Genomic DNA, 25,045 nt, shown 5'->3' with positions numbered 1-25,045 from the left:
TAAAGAATCCCTCACTATATATAGTTTTGGAATAGTGTATATTTTGATCTTCATGTTGGAGTTTACCAAATTCATCAAGCTGTACACTTTCAATGGGTACATTTTACTGTATACAAACTACAGCTCAACTTTTCATAAATCCATCAAAACTTCCAGTATTACTCCTGTACTTCAGAAAAATGCAACTTCCTCCCTTTGATGTAATAAGTGCATTACAGAAAGAAAAACTTTAAAGAATGATCTAGTGGATTTTTTCTTCCATAATAATTATTTCATTTTCTGTATTCTCTTCCAGCTGTAGGTCCAGATTTTTCAAGAACCCTCTTAAAAAGGGTAACTCTTGTCAAAGTGGGAGGTGAAGTTGTCATTGAGTGTAAGCCAAAGGCTTCTCCGAAACCGGTCTACACCTGGAAGAAAGGAAGGGACGTATTAAAAGAAAACGAAAGGTATTATCTTGAAATATTTTAACTATGTGGTTAACCCATAATAATTTATAGGTCTGTTGTTAACAGTCCAAGAGGGAAGAATTTATGATCTGCTCTGCAGGAACTAAATGTTAATCAAAGAGCTGAAGCTTTGGGAAAGAGTGGTAAATTAGCAGGTCTTGATATTAAGATTCTAGAAAGCCTTTCTTGCACAGGTAAACCACATGGTCCCACATGTTGAAGGCTGTTGGAGTTGCCCAAAGATGTGCAACTGGAAATACCTTTTTTAATTTTAGCTTAAAATTTATTTGTAGGTTTGCCCATCTTTCTCCATTCTATTAATACCTTGTTTTTTCCCCATAAACAAGTAATTCCAGCTCTTCTTTGCTATGGCAACCCCTCAAATATTTGGCAGTGTCTAGTATGTCTCTTGTTAATCTCTCCCTTTTTGTGAAACCATCTTTAATTCCAGAACTCATTTTCAAATAACTTGGCTTTTATTATTTTAATCATGTCTTTTTAAGAACTCTATTTCAAACTTATTTTTGAAAAGTTTTTTTTTCTTTCTCATATCGAAACTCTTCAAATGTGTGTTTCCTATTATACATGAATTATGTTTATAATGCATGTTCTTTTATCCAGTGTAATTATATGGGTTGTTTGGGGGTTTAGGTCATATTGTGACAAATAGCAGGTATCTCGTAAGACCTTTTCTTGGCTGTCACCTCTATAAAATATCTCCCACCCCTTTCTGTAATCTACTCAGATCTGTTGGAAAATGGTAATTGTGCATGAGTCTGTCATGCATAAGATAACATTTACCAGCTGTATACATAATGATTTTAATTGATGCTAAAGGTCAAGTACTCAAAGATGTCATGGGGAAGCCTGTAAAAATGTGTGCATATCAACTTTAACACCTGTACACCTTTGGATTTACATATGCAAAGTAGATCATCACACTGATGATGTTGTCCTTATTAATGATTTTTGCAAACACGATATGGTTTATAGAGGGTGTATTCATACATAGTAAATGCATAATATGTGTCTCTTTCTGATTTCTGTTATATCAAGAAAGTGGTATAGTTTACTGATTACTGACCTGACATTCAAATCTGGAGCCAAAGTTGGAACTTGAGAGCACAGTTTCTTGTTTTATGTACCATGTACATTATTAGATTAAGGCTACATTTTAAAAGGTTTAATATAACATTAATATGAAGAAAAATATTTTAAAATAATATGAAAAATAGATATATGAATGAGTGTGGTTTGAATAACATGGAAGATCAATCCAGGAGAGGCTAATAAAATTTGCTGCTTTCACAAGCAACCTACAGTGTCTTAAAACAAAAGGAAATTTTTCATCCACACTGCATGCCCACCAGAGGTCTGCTGGGGGCCTTGCTGCTCTCTAAAGCCTAAGCTGGTAGAATAGCACTCTCTGGAACATTTAAATTGCAGATGGAAAGAAAGAAAGACAGTGAAGTCGCTCAGTCATGTCCAACCCTTTGCGACCCCATGGACTATAGCCCGCCAGGCTCCTTGGTCCATGGGATTCTCCAGGCAAGAATACTGAAGTGGGTTGCCATTTCCTTCTCCAGGGGATCTTCCCAACCTAGGGATCAAACCCAGGTCTCCTGCATTGCAGGCAGATGCTTTATCCTCTGAGCCACCAGGGAAGACAGAAAAGAGGGTGGTAAACATGTGAAGTGAAGCATTTCTTTTTGCTCATGTTTTGGTGGCCAAAAGAAGTCACTTGGCTCTTCCCAAATTCAACCCAACAGGGAAATTCAGTCTTTCTGTGTGCCTAGAAGAAAAAGGACACCCTAACTTTTTTAACAGTAATAATGATCGCTCAACATGACTATAATTTAATCATTGATACAGGTTGTTTAAATTAACTTTGGGAAAATGATATACCAAGAATTACTTTTAATAAGTGAATTTGACTTCTTCTACCATTTGACTTACCACAAAGCTTATCCCTCTCCAACTTTTAAATTTTTTCTTCTAACTTGATTGATAGGGTTCAGATATAGCCTCAACATTGCTATGGCACTACAGGTATCTTTAAAGCAAGGAAACTCCCCATCATTACTCAGGTCCTGGTCTTTATCACCTCCACCTCCACCATCACCAGGCACGACCCAAACTGTCAGTGTTAGCACTTTTTATCCCCATAGGTGCTGTGTCCTCACTGTTCTCTTTCTCAGTTCCACCTCTCTCACAGTGTATTAAACAGATAGATTGATTTTCATCATGAAAATGAATTCAAAAGCTGACCAGGTGTAATTTATTTTTTATTTTTTTAACAAAGCATATATTTCTTTTTTACTTAATTTATTTGGCTGCACCGGTCTTAGTTGGAGCACACGGGATCTTTGATCTTGTTGCCTCATGCGGGATCTTTCAGTTGAAGCATGCAAATTCTTAGTTGTGGCAAGTGGGATCTAATTCCCTGACCAGGGATCGAACCCAGGCCCCCTGAATTGGGAGCTTGGAGTTTTAGCCACTAAACCACCAGGGAAGTCCCTGGCCAGGTATAATTTAAAGGTGAATGTAGGGACTTCAGTGTGTGTCCCATCCTTGGGAGACACTTACCCCTCAAGTCTAGCATATTATTGCCACCAGATGGAAATACAGGTCCAGTGCCTCTCCACCTTCTCATTTTTCAAGGGAAACTGGAAACATGGGATTTAAGTTGAGCTATCTTAAGTTTTAAATGTCAGTAATTTTTTTTTTTTTTAATTTAATGTTAGAACAGTATGGGCCACACATCCATGGACCAAGTTTACTCCATGCACTGCTGGAGTGCGAGAAAGATAAACTCAACTGAACTTCCTGTAATTTCTGAAAAGGGTAAAAAATAAGAAAGATATTACTGATATTTCCTTGTTGACAGAGAAGAAATTCTGCCATTTTCCTCTGCCTTTTTGATAAAAGAGAAACATAAGTAAGTGGATAAATGAAGAAAAGCAATCATATATAGGATTCATAAGTGAAAAGTTTAGAATTCCTATTTTAGAGGACTGACATTGCTAGAACAACACAAAAGGAAAAACTTGTTGACTATGTACAGTGTTGAGTAATAGCTTCCAATATGCGGACTTGTAGTTCTCTTTTGAGATGTGGAATCCTAAGAATGAAAAGGCAAGCCATTAACATTTGAATGATTTTTAAAAATTTTGTTGAAGTATAGGTGGTTTACAATATAACATAACATGCTTAGTCACTCAGTCATATCCAACTCTTTGTGACCCTATGGACTGTAGCCCGCCAAGCTCCTCTATCTATGGGATTGTCCAGGCAAGAATGTTTAAGTCAGTAGCCTTTCCCTTGTGTTAGGGGGTTGCATTTATTTCTCCTGTATAGCTAAGTGATTTAGTTATACATACTCTTTTTCATATTCTCTTCCATTATGGCTTATCACAGGATATTATGGTTTATCACAGAATATAATTCCCTGTGCTATGCAGTAGGACCTTGCGTTTTATCCATCCTATATATAATAGTTTATCTCTGCTAATCCCACACCCTCATTCCTTCCCTCGCCTGCCCACTCTCCCTCTTAGCAACTATAAGTGTGTTCTCTGTGAGTTTCTTTTTATTTCACAGATATGTCAATGTATCAGATTTTAGATTCTACATATAAGTGATACCATGTTTTATTTGTCTTTCTCTTTCTGACTTACTTCACTTAGTATGATAATCTCTAGGTTCATCCATGTTGCTGCAAATGGCATTGTTTCATTCTTTTTGATGGTTGAGTAATATTCCATAGTGTATATGTGTGTGCCACATCTTTTTTCAAAAAAGTGTTTTATTTATTTATTTGGCTGAGCTGGGTCTTAGTTGTGGCAGGTGGGATCTTCGATCTTCTTGTGGTGTGCACATTCTTTTTAGTTGCGGCATGCTAACTCTTGGTTGCAGCATATGTGATCTAGTTAGCTGGCCAGGGATTGAATCCGGGCCCCCTGCATTGGGAATGTAAAGTCTGCACCACTGGACCACCAGGGAAGTTCCCATAGCATGTCTTCTTTTTCCATTCTTCTGTTAATGAACACAGATTGTTTCCCTTTCCTGGCTGTTGGAAGTAGCGCTACTAGTGAACAAAGGGGTGCATGTATCTTTCTGAATTACAGTTTTGTCTGGGTATATGCCCAAGGGTTGAATTGCTGGAACATACAATAAGTCTATTTTTTTTTTTTTGAGGACCCTCCATACCGTTTTCTGTAGTGGCTGCCCCAATTTACATTCCCACCAACAGTGTAGGTGGGCTGCCTTTTCTCCACACCCTCTCCAACATTTGTTATTTGTAGACTTTTGAATGATGGCCTTTAACATTTGAATAAGAGATGATTAATCTCAATTATGGAATATTGCTATAAACCAAGTTTCAGTGGAACAAAATTTATGATCAAGCACCACTTTTTATTAACATTCTCCCTAGAGCTTATGGTTTGACTTAGCCAAACACTACTTAAGTGATTTTTAATTTTAAATTTAGCTAATCAGCTGCCTGCAAATGAGTTTACAATAAAAGTATAAGAAGAAACATTTTTTTAAATGTTTACATTTTGATCTTATTCAAATTGTGGTGTTATAGTTACCTCAATGGGTATGGATTCAGAAATACTAGTTTAATGTTAACATGTGAACAATTTTTAAAATACTTTTATATGTGCTTATTTTGGTTTTTAAAGGCTTTAGGGATTTAAATCATATTTACACTGGCCTTATATATATTAAACCAATCATCTAAATGAAAGATTTAATCTTTAATTTTTATAACTTCATTATTGTGTAGGCAGTATATCCATAAGCATAAATATATATTTTTTGTTTTCTTGTATATTTATCCAGCTATCAGAGTAAAGGCAATATCAGGCATTTAAAATAGAGATGGTTTGTCACAAAGACCCAAGTACATTAGTTTTCAGGAGAGGCCTCTACTCACCACCAAAGCAGTGGAATTATTTGGATTCGTTGAGCAATTAAGCCATGTAACTGAAAAAGGTTGATAATTTTGTTTACTGTTTCTGGACAGAATGCATTTGAGGCAGATGAGATTGATCTATTACAAACAAAAACATCAAAATTCAGAAATGACAGAATCATTAATAAAAACCTAGGCTCCTAGAATCATAAGGAGACATGAAACCAACTCACATGGAGTCTTCTGGTTGCAAGTGACAGAAACCCAACTCAGAACTGGCTTCAGGAGCAAAAGGAGTTCACTGGCTCCACACTTGAGAAGACCAGGGCCAGGCTGGGTCTCGAGGTGTGCCTGGGTTCAGGAGCTCACACAGTGACGGTGGGACTGGGTGGCTGGCTTCCTCTCTCACTGGTGTCTTCCTCTACTTTGGCTCCATTTTCTGATGGGCTCTCCTCTCCTGTTGGTAGGATGGCCGCTGGTTTCCCTCTTTCCCTCTTTTCTAACTTCTCACAACTGCAGAATAGATGCTTATGGCATGGGATAAACCTGCCTTGGTCAGTGATCTTCCCTGAACCAGTGACATTCAAGGGGATGTGATGCACTGATCAGAAGGACATGATCATATGCCATCCTAAGAGGCACTTGGGGAAGCTCCACCTAAGACCTTGAGGACTGAGAATGGGACAGGGGTTTCCCCAAAGAAGCATAGGGTCCTACAACCAGAAGAAGAGTAAGTGGACAGGCAACAGTGTCCAATTCCTACCCTAGTCATGGAGCTCAGCTTCCATTCCCAGACAGGGAACCCCACAACGGATGGACTTCACCATCCCTGGTTATGTCTAACATGAGGACCTGACTAATTTTTAGAGTATTTCCTCATAACCAATATCTTTGTAATTTCCATTCATTGTTTCTTGCTTTGCTTTCTGAAGTTATATTAAGAAAAAATCTAATTCTCTTCCACCATGCCTCTTCCCTTTATATACCGACATGCTATTCTCAAGTCGCCTTTCAATTATTTCCCAAGTCCAAATCTTGATGTTCTTCGTATCATATTATTTGACATCTCTTACTGTCGTAAACGTTTCTTTCAATGTCTTTCTGAAAGCCAGAATTAAATCTGCCATTCAGAATTAAAACAATATTAATAAGGGAATAAGTATCTTGAACTCTGTAGCAAAGATTGATGATTATTATTACACTGTGTCCCTAAAGAGGAAAAAAACATCTTCATTTAGCTTAGATTAGTAAGGCAAACAAGTGTACATCATAGAAAAACCACTCCTTCCCAATGATTATTTTGAACAATTAACTTAGTGCTTAAAGGGGTAAATCTAGTTGTCTGGAAAATTCACTTAGAGAAAATATTTTATTTCTCATTGAAGCTGAAGAAATTAGTGAAATGTTACTTTAGTTAGCCATGTGTAAATAAAGACTTCTTATTCTTACTCATGTTTAAGAATGTCTCTCTTTCCTTTTAAATGTTAGGCTAATACATTATGTCAAGCTAATGGATAATAATTAAGTATAGATATACCACTGAATGTTTCCAGAAAGAATCTGAAACTTACAGCCTGCATCTCACAGGCATGGTTTCAGAACAACAGCAGGACTATTCTGCCAAACTAGCCGAGCCGACATAGATTTCGATCAATGAACAAAGCATTCATTCAGTGCTTGCCATATGTTGAGCCCTTTGCCTGGCACTGAGAGAGAGAAGGAGGAGACATAAACCCAGCCCTCAAGATGCTCTTAGATTAGTGCACGGGCCCAGCAGCAAAATAACAATGTGTTTTTCAATCATAGATGATGTATTTAGAAGGATCATTGGATTTGTAGGCCAACAATAGATTGTGGAAGGCTTGAATTCGATGTCTGTAGAGTTTAGGCTTGAACTTCCAGAGAAAATAGAAAGATTTTATGCAAGAGAGTGCACCGTCATATGCGTGCTGCAGAAGGGTTGCTCTGCTTGTAACATGGAGAAAGAATCAGAGTAGAACAAGATTAGGAACACAGAGAGACCAGTTTCAGGCAGTATGCTAAAATGAAAACCAAAAGGACTTCAGTGTCTCTCCTGATAGTATAGGAGGGAAGACAGATTTTTTTTTAACTTAAATGACTTATTAAGCAGAAATATTTTTAAAAGAAGGAAGGAAAAAAGAAAGTGACTCCTAAGATGCTAACTTGAGCAGCTGGTAGATGGCAGAGCTATTGACCACAGTACTGAGAACAGAAAACTAAGTTTGAGAGGAGAAGATAAAGAAATGAGTATTAACATGTGAAATCTGAGGTGCCTTCAAGTGGTGATGTCACATTCAGATTGGAATTCAAATTCAATGTCACTTTCTCAGCAAAGATTTTTCCCTCAAACCTATTTCAAATTGTAAACACCACCACCATCCTCTTCTCATGCTTTACAATTTTCATAGTTCTTACTACCTTCTAACATGCTGCATGCTTGCCTTTTTTCCATTATCTGTCTTCCCCACTTTCCATTTAATCGTAATGTAAATTCCATGAAGACAGAGACTGGTAAGTGTGTGTGTGTGTGTGTGTGTGTGTCTTAAACAATAAAAAGTTAGTATCTTATAGCCCTGGAGGTCATAAGTCAGAAATTATTCTCCTTGCATTAAAATAACACATTTCTTTCAATGTCTTTCTGAAAGCCAAAATTAAATCTGCCATTTGGAATCAAAATAGTATTGATAAAGAAATAAATAGTCTTATTATATCCTTAAGTAATGCATTCCTTCTGGAGGTTCTAGGGGAGAATCAGTGTGTGGCTTTCTAGAAATCACCTGCATTCCTTGGCTCATAGCCCCCTCCTCCATCATTGGAGCTAGCAAAGCGAGTCCAGTCCGTTAGAGTCCTCACATCAGATCACTTCACTCTCCTCTTCTACTTTGAGGTTACTTCGTGGTTACCAGGGGCCCTTTGTGTTTTGTCCCTTTCTGTAATGCTAGCACCTAGGATGGTGCCTGGTACAGACTAAGTGTTCAGTGAATGAATGTCCAACAGGAAATGTGGGTCTGAGCTCGGGAGAGTAAAGACAGAGACCCAGATGTCACCAGTTGACAAGAAGCTGTGGAGTGGATAAGCACACCCAGAGAGTTGTGTAGAATGAGAACACCTGTGAATCAAAGAAAGGACCCTTGAGGAATGGCCACATGCAAAAAGTGGGTGGGAGCAGAGCACACTGGGAGGGGGATTAAGAGATGTGGGAGAACCTAGGAAACAGAAACCAAGGGAGCAGAAAGGTTCAAGAAGGAGCAAGTGCTTGCTGCTTCCAAGAGATGACAAAATAATGGCTCAAAGATGACCATTGCATTGAGGAACCTTAACATCACCTCAGGGGAGCACTTTGAGGCCACTGTGGACATGTTTCAGAGACACAGTGAAATGGTACAATCGTCCATATTCTTAGGCATTTCTTCCCAGACTGAACACATGTTTAGGCCCACAGTACAATCAGGTCGAATCTAACATTCTGTGAGACTGTTCATACCAAAGAGGAATAAAATTCCTGTGTCTTGACTAAAAACCCCACAGTCTTCTGCCATGGTGGAATTAGATCATGGCCCTACTAATTTGCCTCTCTTCGCAGAAGTCTTTGGAAGAGTTGAAATTCATGTAATATGTGGAAGAAGCTCTAAGCACAGGGCAGCAAAACTCTACATTGTATATAAGTTGTGAAACCCTGGTCTAAAGATACTGGCGACCTGGGAGGCAGAGCACATGGGATGGCAGGTATTTGCCCAGAAGGTTGATCGAATCCTTGCGTGGGAAAGAAAGTTTATTGCTGCAGGCATTCTGTTTCTCTTCTGGAGGCAGAGTGTCTATATATGTGCTCTTAATGAGAAACCCACCTCAGGATATCTCTTACAGTTGCTGCAGAGCCATATAGCTCTGTTATTAGGAATTCTGCCCTGGGGAGCAATTATGTTATTGCAATAATTAGAGGCAGTTCATCTCCATAATAATGGAAATCCTGCCTTGGAGGCAAAACAACATCAAAGCAACTCGAGCATCATTGCTCTAGATAGAATCTGTTGCCCCGCTTATTGGTAATACTATTTCATTTTAATTTTGCATGTGTAGTCATGGAAATAGACTGAGCTTATCTTGCTCTCCAATTCAGACTTGGAACTTTTCTCCCTTTCCTTCCGTTTGTCTCTCCTAGAGCCATGCATAAAATAGTTACAACTTTGAGCTCCCCTGAAGAGTCATTGCAGAAGAGTTTAGAGACATTTGTTTTTTAAATGTGTGTTAATGGTACACAGACCCTGTCCTGTGGAGACTCTGTAAATTTAGCTCTCAGTCACCGGTCTTTTTTGCCTCAGTGTAGTTATATCTTGTTGTGTTATGATCAGGAATTAAAGTGATGTCCAAATTCAGGCAGAAGCTACCTACCACCTGTTCTATTCATGTGCTCGTGGTTATTGGTTATGCCTAAGGATATGCTGGCAAGAGAACTGAATTTTTATATGGAAGTATTTAAAATTAGGTTCCCAATCTAAAGACAACACCTGATGATAAAATCCTTCTGGGTTTCTTCAGCATTGATTCTTTTTGTCGGTCAGTCCCCTGCCCCTGTCCTACTTTCTGCCCTTATTATCTTGTGTATGGACTTTGCAGCTGTTCAGCTAACCTCTTAACGGGTTTGTTTGGAACCAGCCTGTACTCAAATCTTTCACAATGTGAAACTTCCCGTATCACAACCCCGATTAATTAAATTCAATAAACATTTGTCACACACTTCCTTTGAACAGATTCATTTGAGCTTATGAACAACCTATATATGTATAAAACAACATATGTGTATATACTTCCCAGGAGGCGCTAGTGCTAAAGAATCTGCCTGCAATGCAGGAGACCCTGGTTCAGTCTCAGAGTCTGGAAGATCCCCTGGAGGAGGCAATGAAAACCCACTCCAGTATTCTTGCCTGTAGAATCCCATGGATAGAGGAGCCTAGTGGGCTACAGTCCATGGGGGTCACAAAGAGTAGGACACGTCTGAGCATCTGAGCCACGTGAACAACCTAATTTAAATCTGAGTTCTACAGGTGCCATTTAAAAAGGGACAGAATTTCTACAATGGTTTAAAGGAAAGAGACTATTCATCTTTTAAAGGTATGATTTTTTTTAACAGTATATAAAATATCATTCTGTAGTCTCAACACACATATGCATATCCATATTTTGATAGACATGCAAAGAATAAGCCTGGGAGAATCTCCACTAAAATGTTAACAGTGATTTCCCTAGAAGTTGGGACTGTGGATTTCTTTCTCCTTCCTGTTTTCCTTCCTTCCTTCCCTCCCTCCCTTCTTCCTTCCTTATTCCTTCCCTCCCTCCCTTCCTTATAAATTTTGTGTTTGTGAGTTTGATTATTTTATTAATGTTTATTTCCCATAATAGTCTGAAATGCCCATGAGTAAAGATGCCATGTGTGTTTGAGCACATGAGTGCCCCCGACTCCTGGGAGACCCCAAATTCGGTATGCAGACTGCTGCTGAGCTGACTGCATTAGGACCAACAGAACCACATTTAAAAATCCAGAATCCCACTCTATCGCCAAAGATTCTCTCTAAGGAATTCTGAGATGAGACCCAGGAGTCTGAATTTTGTTTTGAATTCTTGCACATGATTTTAATGCAAAGCCAGGTATGACACTGTATTAGTGGTTTCCCATTAGCCTCAGAGCAGACAGTCCATCACATAATCAGCAAGACCCTACACTGGTCAGGCTCCTGCCGTCCTGTCCCCACTGTTCTTTCTTACTCTTCCCTCAACCTGACTTCTTGAGCTGTGTGGACCTCCTGTCAGTTCTTCAAATGCCCTTATTCTTCCTGCTACCAACTTTTCAACACACTATTCTTTTCTCCCCAAACTCTTACCCAGGGCTTGACAACCTACAGCCCCCCAGCCACATCCAGCCAGCCCCCCATGTGTGTTTGCGCAACCTGCAAGCTTGAGAATGGTGTTACATTTTCACATGGTAAGACAAAAATACAAAAGGAAACGAATTTTACAACATATCAAAATGAGATGAAATTCAAATTTCAGAGTCTACAAATAAAGTTTTATTGGACACAGCCCCATACTATTTTTTTTTTTTCCATTTTTTTATTTTTAAAATTAAAAAATTTTCAGGTATACACGGGCTCCCCATCCTGAACCCCATACTATTCTTGAACAAATTGTCTAGGCTGCTTTTGTGCTCCAGTGGGACAGGGTTGAGTAGTTGCAACAGAAACCACCTGGCCTGCAAAGCCTTGAATATTTACAATCTGACTGTTTACAGGAAAAAAAAAATCTCTCCCTCCATCCATCTCACAGCATGTTTTTGGCTCCTCTGTCCATGGAATTCTCCAGGCAAGAATACTGGAGTGGGTTGCCATTCCCTTCTCCAGGGGATCTTCCAGACCCAGGCGTTGAACCCTGCATTGCAGGTGGACTCTTTACCATCTAAGTTACCAGGGAAAATGGCCACTTCTATGGAGTCCATGAAATGCAAATTGAAGAGGGAATAAATTAGGTTGAAAGTCTGAATGCTGTCCCTTCTGTTTCAGTGGCTCCCAAATGTCACTCAAGGAAACTTCTTTTCAGGTCCCCAAAGCCTTGCACTCCCTGGAGAAATCAGCCAGGGGAGCTTTCAAGGTGAAGACACGAAAGGTGAGGGGCAACGAGGGTGGAAAATACATATCTGATCCTCTTCCCCAAATTTCTAGAAAATAAGTAAAAGAATGAAGCAATGGGAGCTCTTCACCCCAGGTTGAGGATCTGTGGTTTTATACTGACTGTGGTTTTGCAGAGGGCTTTTTATTTTAATTTGGTGATTATAAAAATGATTTTTACAATGATAAATTGCCTTGTGCAGTTGAAAGAGGAGAGAGAAGATAGAAATCCCAAGACTCACTTCCTAAGTTTTATACAATTCAGCTATTATGACAGAATCTACACACATGAAACAACTTGGAAACCACCAGTGAAGTACAAATTAACATAATATCTTCCAAACAGAGCTAGGTGACAGTGCTTAGGGAATACACAGAGAAGAGACTCTTAGAGTCAGGCAGGGTCTGCCAGAATTGGCTTCCAACAGGAAGTGAGTTTAAGCAGTTGTGAAAGAACGTGGTCCACACAGGGCTGCAGAGGGGGAAGCAGGAGGTCTCTGTGTGGGGGCTCGTGTCTGTGCAAGATGAAGGGACAGACATGAGCAAGTCAAGAGGGATCCAGCCAAGTGGGAAACTGGGTGTCAGTCGAGTTTAGATGGAAGAAATGGAAGAATAATTGGTAGGGAAATGCTTCAGACTTTTCAACAAGAGATGATTAACACTTTGAAATAATGTTGACAGATATAAAATAATAGTGACAGAAAGGCTGTGAGTCAGCTTGGCTCTGAAGAAGCTCCGAAATCTCTAGTTATTAAGTTGAAATGAGGCTTTGATCTCCTTTTATGTCACTAGCACCTTCATGAATAAACCTTGAGCTTTTGGAACTGCTGGGGATTCAGGATACTGATTACCTTGGCTCTTTTCCTGTATTTCCTGGTTCTCTTGTGGCCATCACTTCTCTCCCTTTTTTGAGTAATAATATTACCTAGCTATTTTTCAGTCTTTACTGTGCCCTCTGCTAAACACTTTATATACGTTTTCTTTTAGTCTTCAGAAAAACATTACAAGATCAGCCCTATTATGAACCCCATTCTTAGATAAGGTAACATGAGCTCAGAGAGGGTATTCACTCTACCTGAGGTTGCAGAGTTTGGTAATATTAGGGCTGGTGTTCAAATCCATGTCTCACTTATTCCAGAAACTGTACCAGCTTTGTCTGAGGAAGGAATGAGCATTAGGTGCTTCTCTCTACTTTAAGAGAGCATGGAATCTTGTGGTAAGTCAATAAGTGAAAGTGTTAGTCGCTCAGTCGTGTCCAACTCTTTGCAACCCCATGGACTCCTCTGTCCATGGGATTTTTCCAGGCAAGAATACTGGAGTGGGTTGCCATTTCCTTCTCCAGGGGATCTTCCCAACCCAGGGATCAAACCCAGGTCTCCCACATTGCAGGCAGATTCTTTACCATCTGAGCCACCAGGGAAGCTCAAGTCAATCCATTATTAGTAAAAATAAAACTCTGCTTTCATTACCTCCCTTTTCAAACTGGAAAATTGCTGACATCTTTAATATGGATAAGTTATCCAGAAGCAACCTTTACTGTTAACTCATTTCATATTTTCAGTAATAAATTGGCAGCCTTCAGATCCATGGTTTCCTAGTTTCCTGAGGAAAGGAGGCATAATGGTCTGATTTCAGGGCTGGGTTAAAACCATGTAAGCCCCTTGGAGAAGAGGTAAATTAAGTCCTTGAACTACCTCAGCACTGCCTTTGTGCAGAGAAAATAGCTCTGCATCATCAAATGGATTTAAGTGATCATGAAAACATTCAAACCAAAGTGGCATGTAATTAAGAGCAATTAGAACTGAAGTGATGTGACTGGATATTAAAACCAGAAAGGCAGTGTTTGTTCCTTCTCAGTAGAGACAAGGCAGATAAATGTGGGTTCCTCCTAACTTTGTCATCTCTAGAAATAGAATCTGCTAGACTGTGCGGATGTTATGTAAATATTGAAGGTCTAGTATCATGTACTATGTTTGACCCTCTATTTCTGTAGTGGAGTTTTATCCTCATATTTCAGTCACAGATATGCCAGAGTTAATTAGATCTCTACTAGTAAATATCCATCATGGTGTTTCTAAATCCCTTTTGCCAAATGATCTAATTAGAGCAACACTTGGCTTTCTGTATAATTACAACATATGGCACCTAGAGGGTACATATAGTAGAATTATAGGTTGCTTGATGAGAAATCCAGGTGGTGGATAAAAGACTCTATTAAACAAAGTTGCTGTGTGTGTGCATGTGTGTCTGTGTTGTAATGTATACAATTCCTCCACCTCTCCCCAGAATAATAAATATGTTGTAATTCAACTGTCCTGCCCACATGAGACATAATTATATCCTAGAATAGACGTTTTAAATTTTTAAGTAAAACAAATTATTGATAGTATTATCGTAAATTATTTAACCCTCCATACCTCTAAAAATTACCATGTGTATTAGCTCAGCAATGCTAGAAGCAGCTCTATGTAAGAGGAGTTATTCGATGGGATGTGTTCTTCCATCCAGGCAAGATAACCTGCTCAAATGACTGCAAAATATGTAGCAAAAATACTACTGAATCCTTTGACCAATGATAAAAAGGGATTTTTATTATCTGCTTATTATCTCTGAAAGTAGACTAACCGCCTGGGTAGATGATGAGTTCAGTGTTATTGTGTTGAATTTGAAAGGCTTTACATGCAGAGGTATCCTGGACCCCTCTTGGATGGGCTCCTAAGAGTCAGTGGGACATATCTTTTCCTAGACCACATTCACTGATGTCATTGATGACATTGACCATGGTGGGAGTATTTACACCATGGAAAGTGGTATACATCGGGACATTCTTTTCCATAGAGAGCCAGTTGTTAAACACTTACCAACATGTCATTACTTGCTGGGACATAACACAGTTTAGAGTTGGCAATGCTAGTTTGGGGTTCGTGGGAGAGATTAAGACCAGATAAATTATCTTCTTTGAAGTGATAACAGTGAGTAAGTTTCATTGAGAAAAAAAAAAAATGGGAAAACAAAAGAGATCTGATCTGGATAGATTCTTCTGAACTGTGACAAGTGTGTGAAAGAGAAAAAAAAAAATCATAAGAAAGCTAAGAAACTGGAGTGTTGGTAAGAAAGTATGGGTGTCGAAAATGACAGCATTTGACATTGTCAGGTATCTTTGAGAGGTTTTAAAGCATGAGGACCTCCCTAACATAGTGTGCAGGGAACTCTGCTCAATGTTATGTTGGAGCCTGGATGGGAAGGGAGTTTGGGGGAGAATGGATACATGTATATGTCTGGCCAAGCTCCTTTGCTGTCTACCTGAGACTGTCACAACATTGTTAATGGGTTATACTCCAATATAAAATAAAAAGTTAAAAAAAGAAAGAAGACCTCAAACTATATTTTGAGAGGAGATAATGAAGTCAAAAATAACCTTGAAAGTAGAACTTTCGATAAAAGTTCTACTGGCTAGATCTGAAGTTGGATGTAGTAACTGATTTTTGCTGGTATCAAATAGTGAAAAGAGGAATATCAGATATACTGGAGAGGAGCAACTTGTTTGTGGCAAGAATCTTATTAGAATGGAGGACATTGGGACATCTTTATAGCCTGAGGGGCTCACACAAAGGTGAAGAAGGAGTTAACAGTGTAAGAGAGGGAGATATTCTCAAGGAAACAGGAGGGTATTGGACCTGAAATCAATTATTATGGGAAAGAAGGATGTACCTGTCTTCTCTGACTTTGGGGAGAAAGAGAGGGTGGGTGAGGGCACAGAGAAGGAAGTATAAAGAGGGAGTTGAGAGATTCCATATAATATGGCCTTGACCATGATCTTGATAAAATGAGAGTCAGAGTCATCTATGAAAGCTTGAGCATGGTGGGAGGTGGGGATTGTATGCCTGAGAAAAAGAGATGCCTGAACTGTCACCTATGGTCAATGTGACAGAAATGAGATGAGATTTGGATTGTGCTTTTGATATTTTTCAGTTGCTTCTGCACACATTGACTTTCCCATGTATTGATTTGCTCTAAAGGGTTTTATTCCAAAAGAGGTAGTTTGTTCCAAAGGATGCATAAAATTGTTTCAGAAAAAAATGAAACTGCCTGCTCTTAACACCAAGAAAAATGTTTTTTAGGTGAATTCAATATGTTCTGACTCAGAAGAAAAAACAACGCACTTTATTTTTTATTTTTTTAACAATGCACTTTAAAATGATTATCCCCCCTTGTCATTTTCTCAAGGACTCACACACCTTCAGTCACCCCTGCTCTTTCCTTCATCATCAAACTCTCCCTCCTCTTTCACTTTCTGTTGGATCTTCTGGTCAGTGCATCTTCATCTTTCTCATCCACTTTGCGCTCCCCTGCTTCCACCCTGTCCCAGGATAATCCCACCTCCTCCCATGGCTTTAAACTCACCATCTGTACTAGGAACTCCCAAATGTACATCTTCAGTGCAGGACTGAATGATTTGAGCTCAACATGCCTCAAACAGAACTCATTCTAGCCACCAACATGCACCCTAAAACCTGTTCTTCTCCTACTTGCACCATCTACCTCTGGTCACTCCAGTCAGAAATCTAGAATCATCTTTGATTCCCTCTTTCAACATCACATGTATCCAGTGTATTAGTACATTTTGGTGAATCTACTTCCAAAGGATATATAGACTTTGCCTCCTTTCCATCTGCTTTTCCTGTGCCCTCACTCAACCACCATCATCTCCTGTTGGACTATTCCAGTTATTGTTGTTTAGTTGCTGAGTCATGTCTGACTCTTTATGACCCTATGAACTGTAGCCCACCAGGCTCCTCTGTCCATGGGATTTCTCAAGCAAGAATACTGGAGTGGGTTGTCATTTCCTTCTCCAGAGGATCTTCTCAACCCAGGGATGGAACCCACTTTTCCTGCATTGACAGATGGGTTCTTTACCACTGAGCCACCAACCCTTAACTATTCCTGTCTACATGTCAAAGATGGAGAAAGCTTGATAAAAGCTAGCTACAGATACTCTCAAGTTTTTCCTGACATATTTTTCCACAAGGGTGTTAGTCATTACAACTGAATAGCTAAATCAAAAGCAGACCAGCTATTTTTTATATGAAATAAAGGCATGAATAACTCAGGCCTACAATTAACCAAGGAAAAACAGTACTTTATTCCTGGTTCCTCTGATGTGAAGAAACTGAAAGTTTCAAGCACAGGTCAAGAATACACACCAGTTTCTTAGAGGCTTCATCATCTTCTTTGTTAATTTGACATCCAGCAGTGTATGTTGAGTAGTAAATAATTAGTTATAAAGCATAGACATTATTCAGATCATTATATTATACAGTTTCAGAATGCTAGGTATTTATACTGGCCACAAGTAGCTCCCTACCAATTGGCTTAAAACTGTTTGCTATGCCCAGAATGAATATGCACTTTGCCTACAGATGTATGCATCTGTATGTGTGACTATATAACAGTGGAATTGTGGTTCCATTGTTGTATAAAAATCCATTGGTGAGTTATTCCTCAAAATTTTGTAGTATTTAATTCCTGTTCACTTCTGTCTTTGTCATTCAAATATGCATAGTCACAAGGCAAGAACACGGCCTAAAGAAAAGTGAATTTTGTTTTGCTTTGTTTTAGTTTTGCTCCTACCTTTAAACACTCACAGGAACATCACATCTGCTTTGTTAAATTTTCTATTAACATCAGCATTTTGAGATAACTAGAAATTGTACTTTTCCATTTTATTATTGGGACCACTAGAGCACAGATTAAAAAAATAAAATTGAATCTAAGTAGTAGAATTTTAGAGCTAAGAGTAATATGCAGTTGAGAACTCCTTAAACTAGCTCTTCTTCTATTATACTACATACATTTGCTTTCTAATAATTACACAAAGCATAGACCCATGATGTTGGTGATGGAGCATTTATCATTTCTGCCATTTAATATTTAGTCCACACCCTTCAGGACTTTGTCACCTCTGAATTCACTTTCTGTGTCTCCCACAGAAAAAAAAAAAAGTGGGAGGGAGGGTAGAAAGAAGGAAGGAAGGAAGGCAAGAAAGAAAGCAGAGAGGGAAAGCAAATCTTAAAAGACAATCCAGCTTTTCCACTGGACCAGTAAGATCACCTTTTGGTCTAGTACCTATGATTTTTTTATGCAAACAATGAATATCTTTTCTGCTTTGAGTTGCATGAAAAAAAGACGCCTTTAGTTAGCCTAACATGGCACATGCCCCTTGCCTAGAAGGTAGATATATGGCAAGCCTAAAATAGAAAGTTAAAGAAAAAAAGCAACTTATTAATATTAACTAAAGAAGCTGAAAGACAAAGTTTCATATCAAAAATATGTCAATTTCAGGGGTTTTTTTCTTGTTTTATTTTCTTATCTAAATGTCTCTTCTTTTTTTTTTTTTTAGTTTAATTTTATTTTATTTTTAAACTTTACAATATTGTATTAGTTTTGCCAAACATCGAAATGAATCCGTCACAGGTATACATGTGCTCCCCATCCTGAACCCTCCTCCCTCCTCCCTCCCCATACCATCCCTCTGGGTCCTCCCAGTGCACCAGCCCCAAGCATCCAGTATCGTGCATCGAACCTGGACTGGCAACTTGTTTCATACATGATATTATACATGTTTCAATGCCATTCTCCCAAATCCTCCCACCCTCTCCCTCTCCAACAGAGTCCATAAGACTGTTCTATACATCAGTGTCTCTTTTGCTGTCTCATACACAATGTCTCTTCTTGTTTTGAATCATTTTCTTATTAAAAAGCTTACATTTGAGTTCTTTTTGCTTTTGTTTTGGTGAGTGAGTGAAAGTCTCTCAGTCGTGTCTGACTCTTTGCGACTCCATGGACCATATGGTCTATGGAATTCTCCAGGCTAGAATACTGGAGTAGGTAGCCTTTCCCTTCTCCAGGGGATCTTCCCAACCCAGGGATCGAACCCAGGTCTCTCGCATTGCAAGTGGATTCTTGCAGCTGAACCACAAGGGAAGCCCCTTTATTTTGGTAGTGCTGGAAAATGAAGTCATGAAAAAAAAAAAAAAAAAGGAATCACTCTTTTATTTTGATCAAAGTATAACAAATCTTTAGTGAATTGTTAAAAAAAATAAAATTGTTATGTGTACCCATAGTGATTTACCTTTTTTTACTTTAAAAATTTTTGGTTATTTTAAATATCTAAAAAAAAAAAAGCAACTTACTATAAAAACATGATTTTCATGCTTTGAAAATTGAAACTTTCAAAAGTGAGGTAGAAGATTTGAATGCTGGAACTCTTCTCTCCTATTTACATGTGCAAGTAAGAATAAGAACATTATGTGAGGGGTCCAGAGATCTTCTTTAAAGGATGCATATCTTTTCATGTAACTAGTGTCATCTCTGATTATGAGACTTTTAGAGTTATATAAGCTTTAACGATCAATAGGTCAGTGGTTTTTCAATTTGTTTCCACCCCCAGCATACCTGTGGACTGCAACATATTCCTGTTGCTTGAAATGATTAATCACACCCTGTTTATGGGAGAAAGAGGGGATGGAAAGCAGTGGAGGGAGGGAGCCCAGGAGTGTATGATAAGAATCTCAGGGCGTGATTTGAAAAAATTCCCTCCAGAACATGCTGTCCTGCATCGCTTCCCAGCCAGTGGGAATCACTGGTTCCCCAGCACCAGCACTTTTTATGAGAAAACAAGGATTAGGTGACTCATAGTAGGTCTCACAACTAACTATTGGCAAGTTCATGGTCATGTAACTGTGTGTCCAAACTAAAGAAACCCCTTCCCATTCTTGGTTTGGGAATAAACCTTTATAACAAGAATAGGGTTTAGAATCCCAGAAGGATACCATCAGAAGGTCTCCAAAATCATCTAGCCAAGATTCACTGAACCTTGCTTGCAGGAAGGTTTTCTTTGGCAAACACATTATCCAACATTATGCTTATATTTTTTAATTAGATTCCAACCATTAAAATTAAAATTTGGGATATGTCATGTAAATCAGATTACTGATTTATTTTAAAAGATATCTAGATGATCTACAACAGCCAGCCTGCCTTTTTATAAACTCAGCTTTCCAGAGGTGAGAAACAGTTACCCATTTAGCAAGGGCGTGAAACCTCCAGTTATCTTCACAACCCTTGTACCCATGTTAAGATGTACTGTCAGTCGGCCATTTCTCACTGCTCTTGAATTATTATTTTTCTTACACTAGAGTTTAAGTAAAAGTAACATATTGATGGTATCTATTTCTTTATAAAAAATGAAAATAAAACTTGGCCCAAAAGCCCACACGTTTCCAACAAAAAATATAGTAAAATAGTGTTTTCTTATGCTTATAATTAATGTTCTTGCTTTCAAATATAAGCAGAGTGTATTGTGAAACCTTATTGTCATACACTTGGTTTGTGCAGATGACCCGCCTAAGCCCTGTAGGCAACAGCGTCTGTAAATCTAGGTCTAGCTCTGTCCTTTCGTGTCAGTGAAAGTTTGGAAGAACAAGGTAGGGATTCTTGAGACTAGCTATGGAAGCCTGGACAGGAATCTGTTTCCTGATATCTAGCACAGCATTGCTTTTATTCTCCCACGAATGGTTAAATAATAGAATCTCTGAATTTTGTCTTCCCTGGTGGTTCTGCTAATCCCCTGACATTTCATCCTCCTCTTTTTGTTTTTGTTTCCTCTGTCATACTGACATGGATGACAGGTTGTAAATTATCCCTCTTTCCATACTGTATTAAAATTTGAACATGAAAGCTATGGTCGGACCTCTCTTCTGTTATAAATAACATACATCTAACAACACCCCAAGTGAGAGTCTAACAACACCCCAAGTGAGGGTTTTCTCAGCTGTTTTTCCTGAGCAGCTGATTGTTAGCCTGACTTAGTGCCTGATAGATAAAACTGAGGATTAAACTTGCCTTTTAAACTAAGAAATTATTCTATTCTAACATTATTGCTCATATTAAACTCCTGTGCCATTAAACCTGTCTCTTTTAAATGGATGGGCACTGGGTGCATTGTTTATTCAATTTAATTGCAAGGAGGGAAAAAAAAGCCCTCGTACAAAGGAAACGGTTGTTTGAACTGGTTTTTACCAGTCACAAGTCGTGTGAATGAGTGTCCAATTAAATAGTGGCTCACTAGGACTCGTCTAATAGTAACATCTGTTATCTTAATTAAACAAGTTACTACATAAAGGCGCTTTCACGGCTCACTTTGTTAGAGTGGGTTCTGACCTAGAAACTCTGGGAAGGCTTGTTCTCTTTGGGGGATTTTATTGTCGGTGGTGCTCCCAGTTGGCCCCATGATGTTGTAGACCTGACAGGCTCTGAGATCTGCAAACCTCCACATTCGTTCAAGCCCACAGACCCTGGGGAAGTGGAACCAATAAAATACGAAGAACCCTGGGCAGGAGTGCTTTGTGTTCACTCTGCTTTACTTGGGTATCATGACTTGGAGGGAGGTTGCCAGGAAGGGCAGGGTGGGGTGTAAGTGATGGAGAAGGAAAAGTCATCAAAGAAACACCCCTGCCTTCAGGAATCGACCCACCATCCTGTATTTGTATCTTTGAAATCCAAAATGCTCTGAAAACAGAAGGGATATTTTTCTTTTCTTTTTCTTCATACTAATTTCTTTGTTTATTTTTGGCAATTTTGTAGCTGACTCATGTGGTGGCAAAACCAAACTGAGGCTCCAGACTTTGTCTTTTTTTTTTTTATCTCATGTTTAATTGCAGAAATAATCATGTATAGATTGGATGGTTGTGCATGTGTGCTAAGTCACTTCAGTCGAGTCTGACTCTTTGCAACCCTGTGGACCATAGCCTGCCAGACTCCTCTGTGGGATTCTCTAGGCAAGAATACTGGAGTGGGTTGCCATTCCTTTCTCCAGGGGATCATCCGACTCAGGGATTGACCCCACGCCTCTTATGTCTCCTGCATTGGCAGGCAGTTTCTTTACCACTAGCGCCACCTGAGAGGATGGTTACGTGCCAATATTTGGGGGAATATTATCTAAAATAAACTATGTGCTATAGTATGTTTCTTAATATTAGAAATTCTAAATCACAATTTTGCCCTAGGATTTTTGATGAGAGATTATAATATTAGATAATAATATTTTATCCTCTACAGAGGATAAAATAAACTGGGGCTCAGTGATATTAAGCATCTTGCTCAAGGTACAGATGTACCTTGTTTTATTGCACTTGGCAGATACTGTGTTTTTTATGAACGGAAGGTTTGTGGCAACCCTTCATCAAGCAGATCTGCTGGTGCTGTTTTCCAACAGCAGTTGCTCACTGCATGTCCCTATGTCACATTTATATTTCAAACTTTTCCATTATATTTATGATGATAATCTGTGATCAGTGATCTTTGATGTTGCTGCTTGCTGAAGGCCCTGTGATGGTTCACATTTTCAGCAAGAAATTGTCTTTGTATTTTGAGGGATGTACCTTTGCTAACTCTTTCAGTTAGTTCTAATCACACTGTATTTGTCATTAATGAAAGACATTCAGCTCTTCTCTGCCTCAGGGCCTTTGCCCTTGCCTTTCCCTTGGATCAAAAAACACCTTGAACAGTCTTCAGTGTCTGGCTTCCTCTTGTCGTAGATTGTAGCTGACATGTCACTTCTCCTGGATTCATAGATGAGATAATCTCAGAAAGAATTTTGGATAGTATGGGAAAAAGTTTAATATCTTTTCAAAAAGTGCCTTTTTACCTTTGTGCCAGCTCCCTAAGCTTGTTGATCCTGGCACTCTGCCCTCTCTGTGGATGGACGTGTTGATGGACACAGCTGAACCAGTCAAGCCCTCTGCCTCTTCAGGAACTAGAACTTCCCTATAGGCAGAATAGGGTTAGAGCAGAGTCCTTTGATGGCAGCTCCCTGGGGAGACCACCTCTTAGATTCTGTTCCCTACATCCCCGAGATATTTATTGTTTCTTTTTCCCCTGAGCTGTACAGTAGGTGATCATCAGTTATCTATTTTATAAACTTAATAGTATGTATACATCAGTCCCAGTCTCTCAATTCTTCCCAACCCCTCTTACCCTCTTGGTGTCCATACATTTGTTCTCAGCATCTGTGTCTCTATTTCTGCTTTGCAAGTAGGTTTATCTGTACTATTTTTCTAGATTCTACACATATCTATTGATACACAATATTCACTCTCTTTCTGACTTACTTCACTCAGTCCATCCACTTCTCTGCAAATAGCACAATTTTGTTCTTTGTTATGGCTGAGTAGTATTCCATTGTATATATCTAACATCTTCTTTATCCATTCCTCTGTTGATAGACATATAGGTTGCAGAGCTAGCTTTCCAGGTCATTTTTGTTCAGGATCTTATCTAGTTTGAGAGCTACTTAATATCCTTCCAAAAAGTTGCATAAGTTAACCAAAGTCTGTTTCAGTTACCTACAACCTCAAAACTCTAACTGATATAAGCAAACAGGTGGATCATCTATAAGCAGCTTTTTTTTTCATTCAGTTCAGTTCAGTTCAGTCACTCAGTCATGTCTGACTCTTTGCGACCCTATGGATTGCAGCATGCCAGGTCTTACTGTCCATCACCAACTCCTAGAGTTTACTCAAACTCATGTCCATTGAGTCAGTAATGCCATACAACTATCTTATCCTCTGTCGCCCCCTTCTCCTCCTGCCTTCAATATTTCCCAGCATCATGGTCTTTTCAAATGAATCAGTTCTTCACATCAGGTGGCCAAAATATTGGAGTTTCAGCTTCAGCATCAGTCCTTCCAGTGAATATTCAGGACTGATTTCCTTTAGGATGGACTGGTTGGATCTCCTTGCAGTCCAAGGGACTCTCAAGAGTCTTCTCCAACACCACAGTTCAAAAGCATCAATTCTTCAGCACGCAGTTTTCTTTATGGTCCAATTCTCACACCCATACATGATTACTGGAAAAACCATAGCTTTGACTAGACGGACCTCTGTTAGCAAAGTAATGGCTCTGCTTTTTATATGCAGACTATATTGATCATAACTTTTCTTCCAAGGAGTAAGCGTCTTTTTATTTCATGGCTGCAATCACCATCTGCAGTGATTTTGGAGCCCAAAAAATAAAGTCTGTCACTGTTTCCATTGCTTCCCCATCTATTTGCCATGAAGTGATGGGACCAGATGCCATGATCTTAGTTTTCTGAATGCTGAGTTTTAAGCCAACTTTTTCACTCTCCTCTTTCACTTTCATCAAGAGGCTCTTTAGTTCTTCTTTGCTTTCTGTCATAAGGGTGTTGTCATATGCATATTAAGGTTATTGATATTTCTCCTGGCAATCTTGATTCCAGCTTATGCTACATCCAGCCCAGCATTTCTCATGATGTACTCTGTATATAAGTTAAATAAGCAGGATGACAGTATACAGCCTTGACGTACTCCTTTCCTATTTGGAACCAGTCTGTTGTTCCATGTCCAGTTCTAACTGTTACTTCTTGACCTTCATACAGATTTCTCAAGAGGCAGGTCAGGTGGTCTGGTATTCCCATCTCTTTCAGAATTTTCCAGTTTATTGTGATCCACACAGTCAAAGGCTTTGGCATAGTCAATAAAACAGAAATAGATGTTTGTCTGGAACTCTCTTGCTTTTTCGATGATCCAGCAGATCTTGGCAATTTGATCTCTGGTTCCTCTGCCTTTCCTAAATCCAGCTTGAACATCTGGAAGTTCACGGTTCATGTACTGTTGAACCCTGGCTTGGAGAATTTTGAGCATTACTTTACTAGCATGTGAGATGAGTGCAATTGTGTGGTAGTTTGAGCATTTGGGGGCATTGCCTTTCTTTGGGATTGGAATGAAAACTGACCTTTTCCAGTCCCATGACCACTGCTGTGTTTTCCAAATTTGCTGGCATATTGAGTGCAGCACTTTCACAGCATCTACTTTTAAGATTTGAAATAGCTCAACTGGAATTCCATCACCTCCACTAGCTTTGTTCATAGCCATGCTTCCTAAGGCCCACTTGACTTCGCACTCCAGTATGTCTGGCTCTAG

The 25,045-nt window shown here is 39.1% G+C and overlaps 1 protein-coding gene across 6 annotated transcripts in view; it reads left to right on the top strand.

Annotated features, from left to right (window-relative positions):
- CNTN4 (contactin 4) overlaps positions 1 to 25,045 on the top strand; it is a 1,023,175-nt gene that overhangs the window by 865,494 nt on the left and 132,636 nt on the right. For all 6 annotated transcript variants that reach the window (XM_070359500.1, XM_070359495.1, XM_070359496.1 and 3 more), the window contains one exon: positions 296 to 446. In XM_070359500.1, the coding sequence (XP_070215601.1) occupies positions 296 to 446 (151 nt within the window). The remainder of the gene's footprint in view (positions 1 to 295; positions 447 to 25,045) is intronic.

The sequence above is a fragment of the Bos mutus genome, chromosome 22 (genome assembly GCF_027580195.1).
Source record: "Bos mutus isolate GX-2022 chromosome 22, NWIPB_WYAK_1.1, whole genome shotgun sequence".
Classification (NCBI taxonomy): domain Eukaryota; kingdom Metazoa; phylum Chordata; class Mammalia; order Artiodactyla; family Bovidae; genus Bos; species Bos mutus.
Note: the sequence above shows the minus strand (reverse complement) of the source record. Positions and strands in the feature narration are given on the sequence as shown.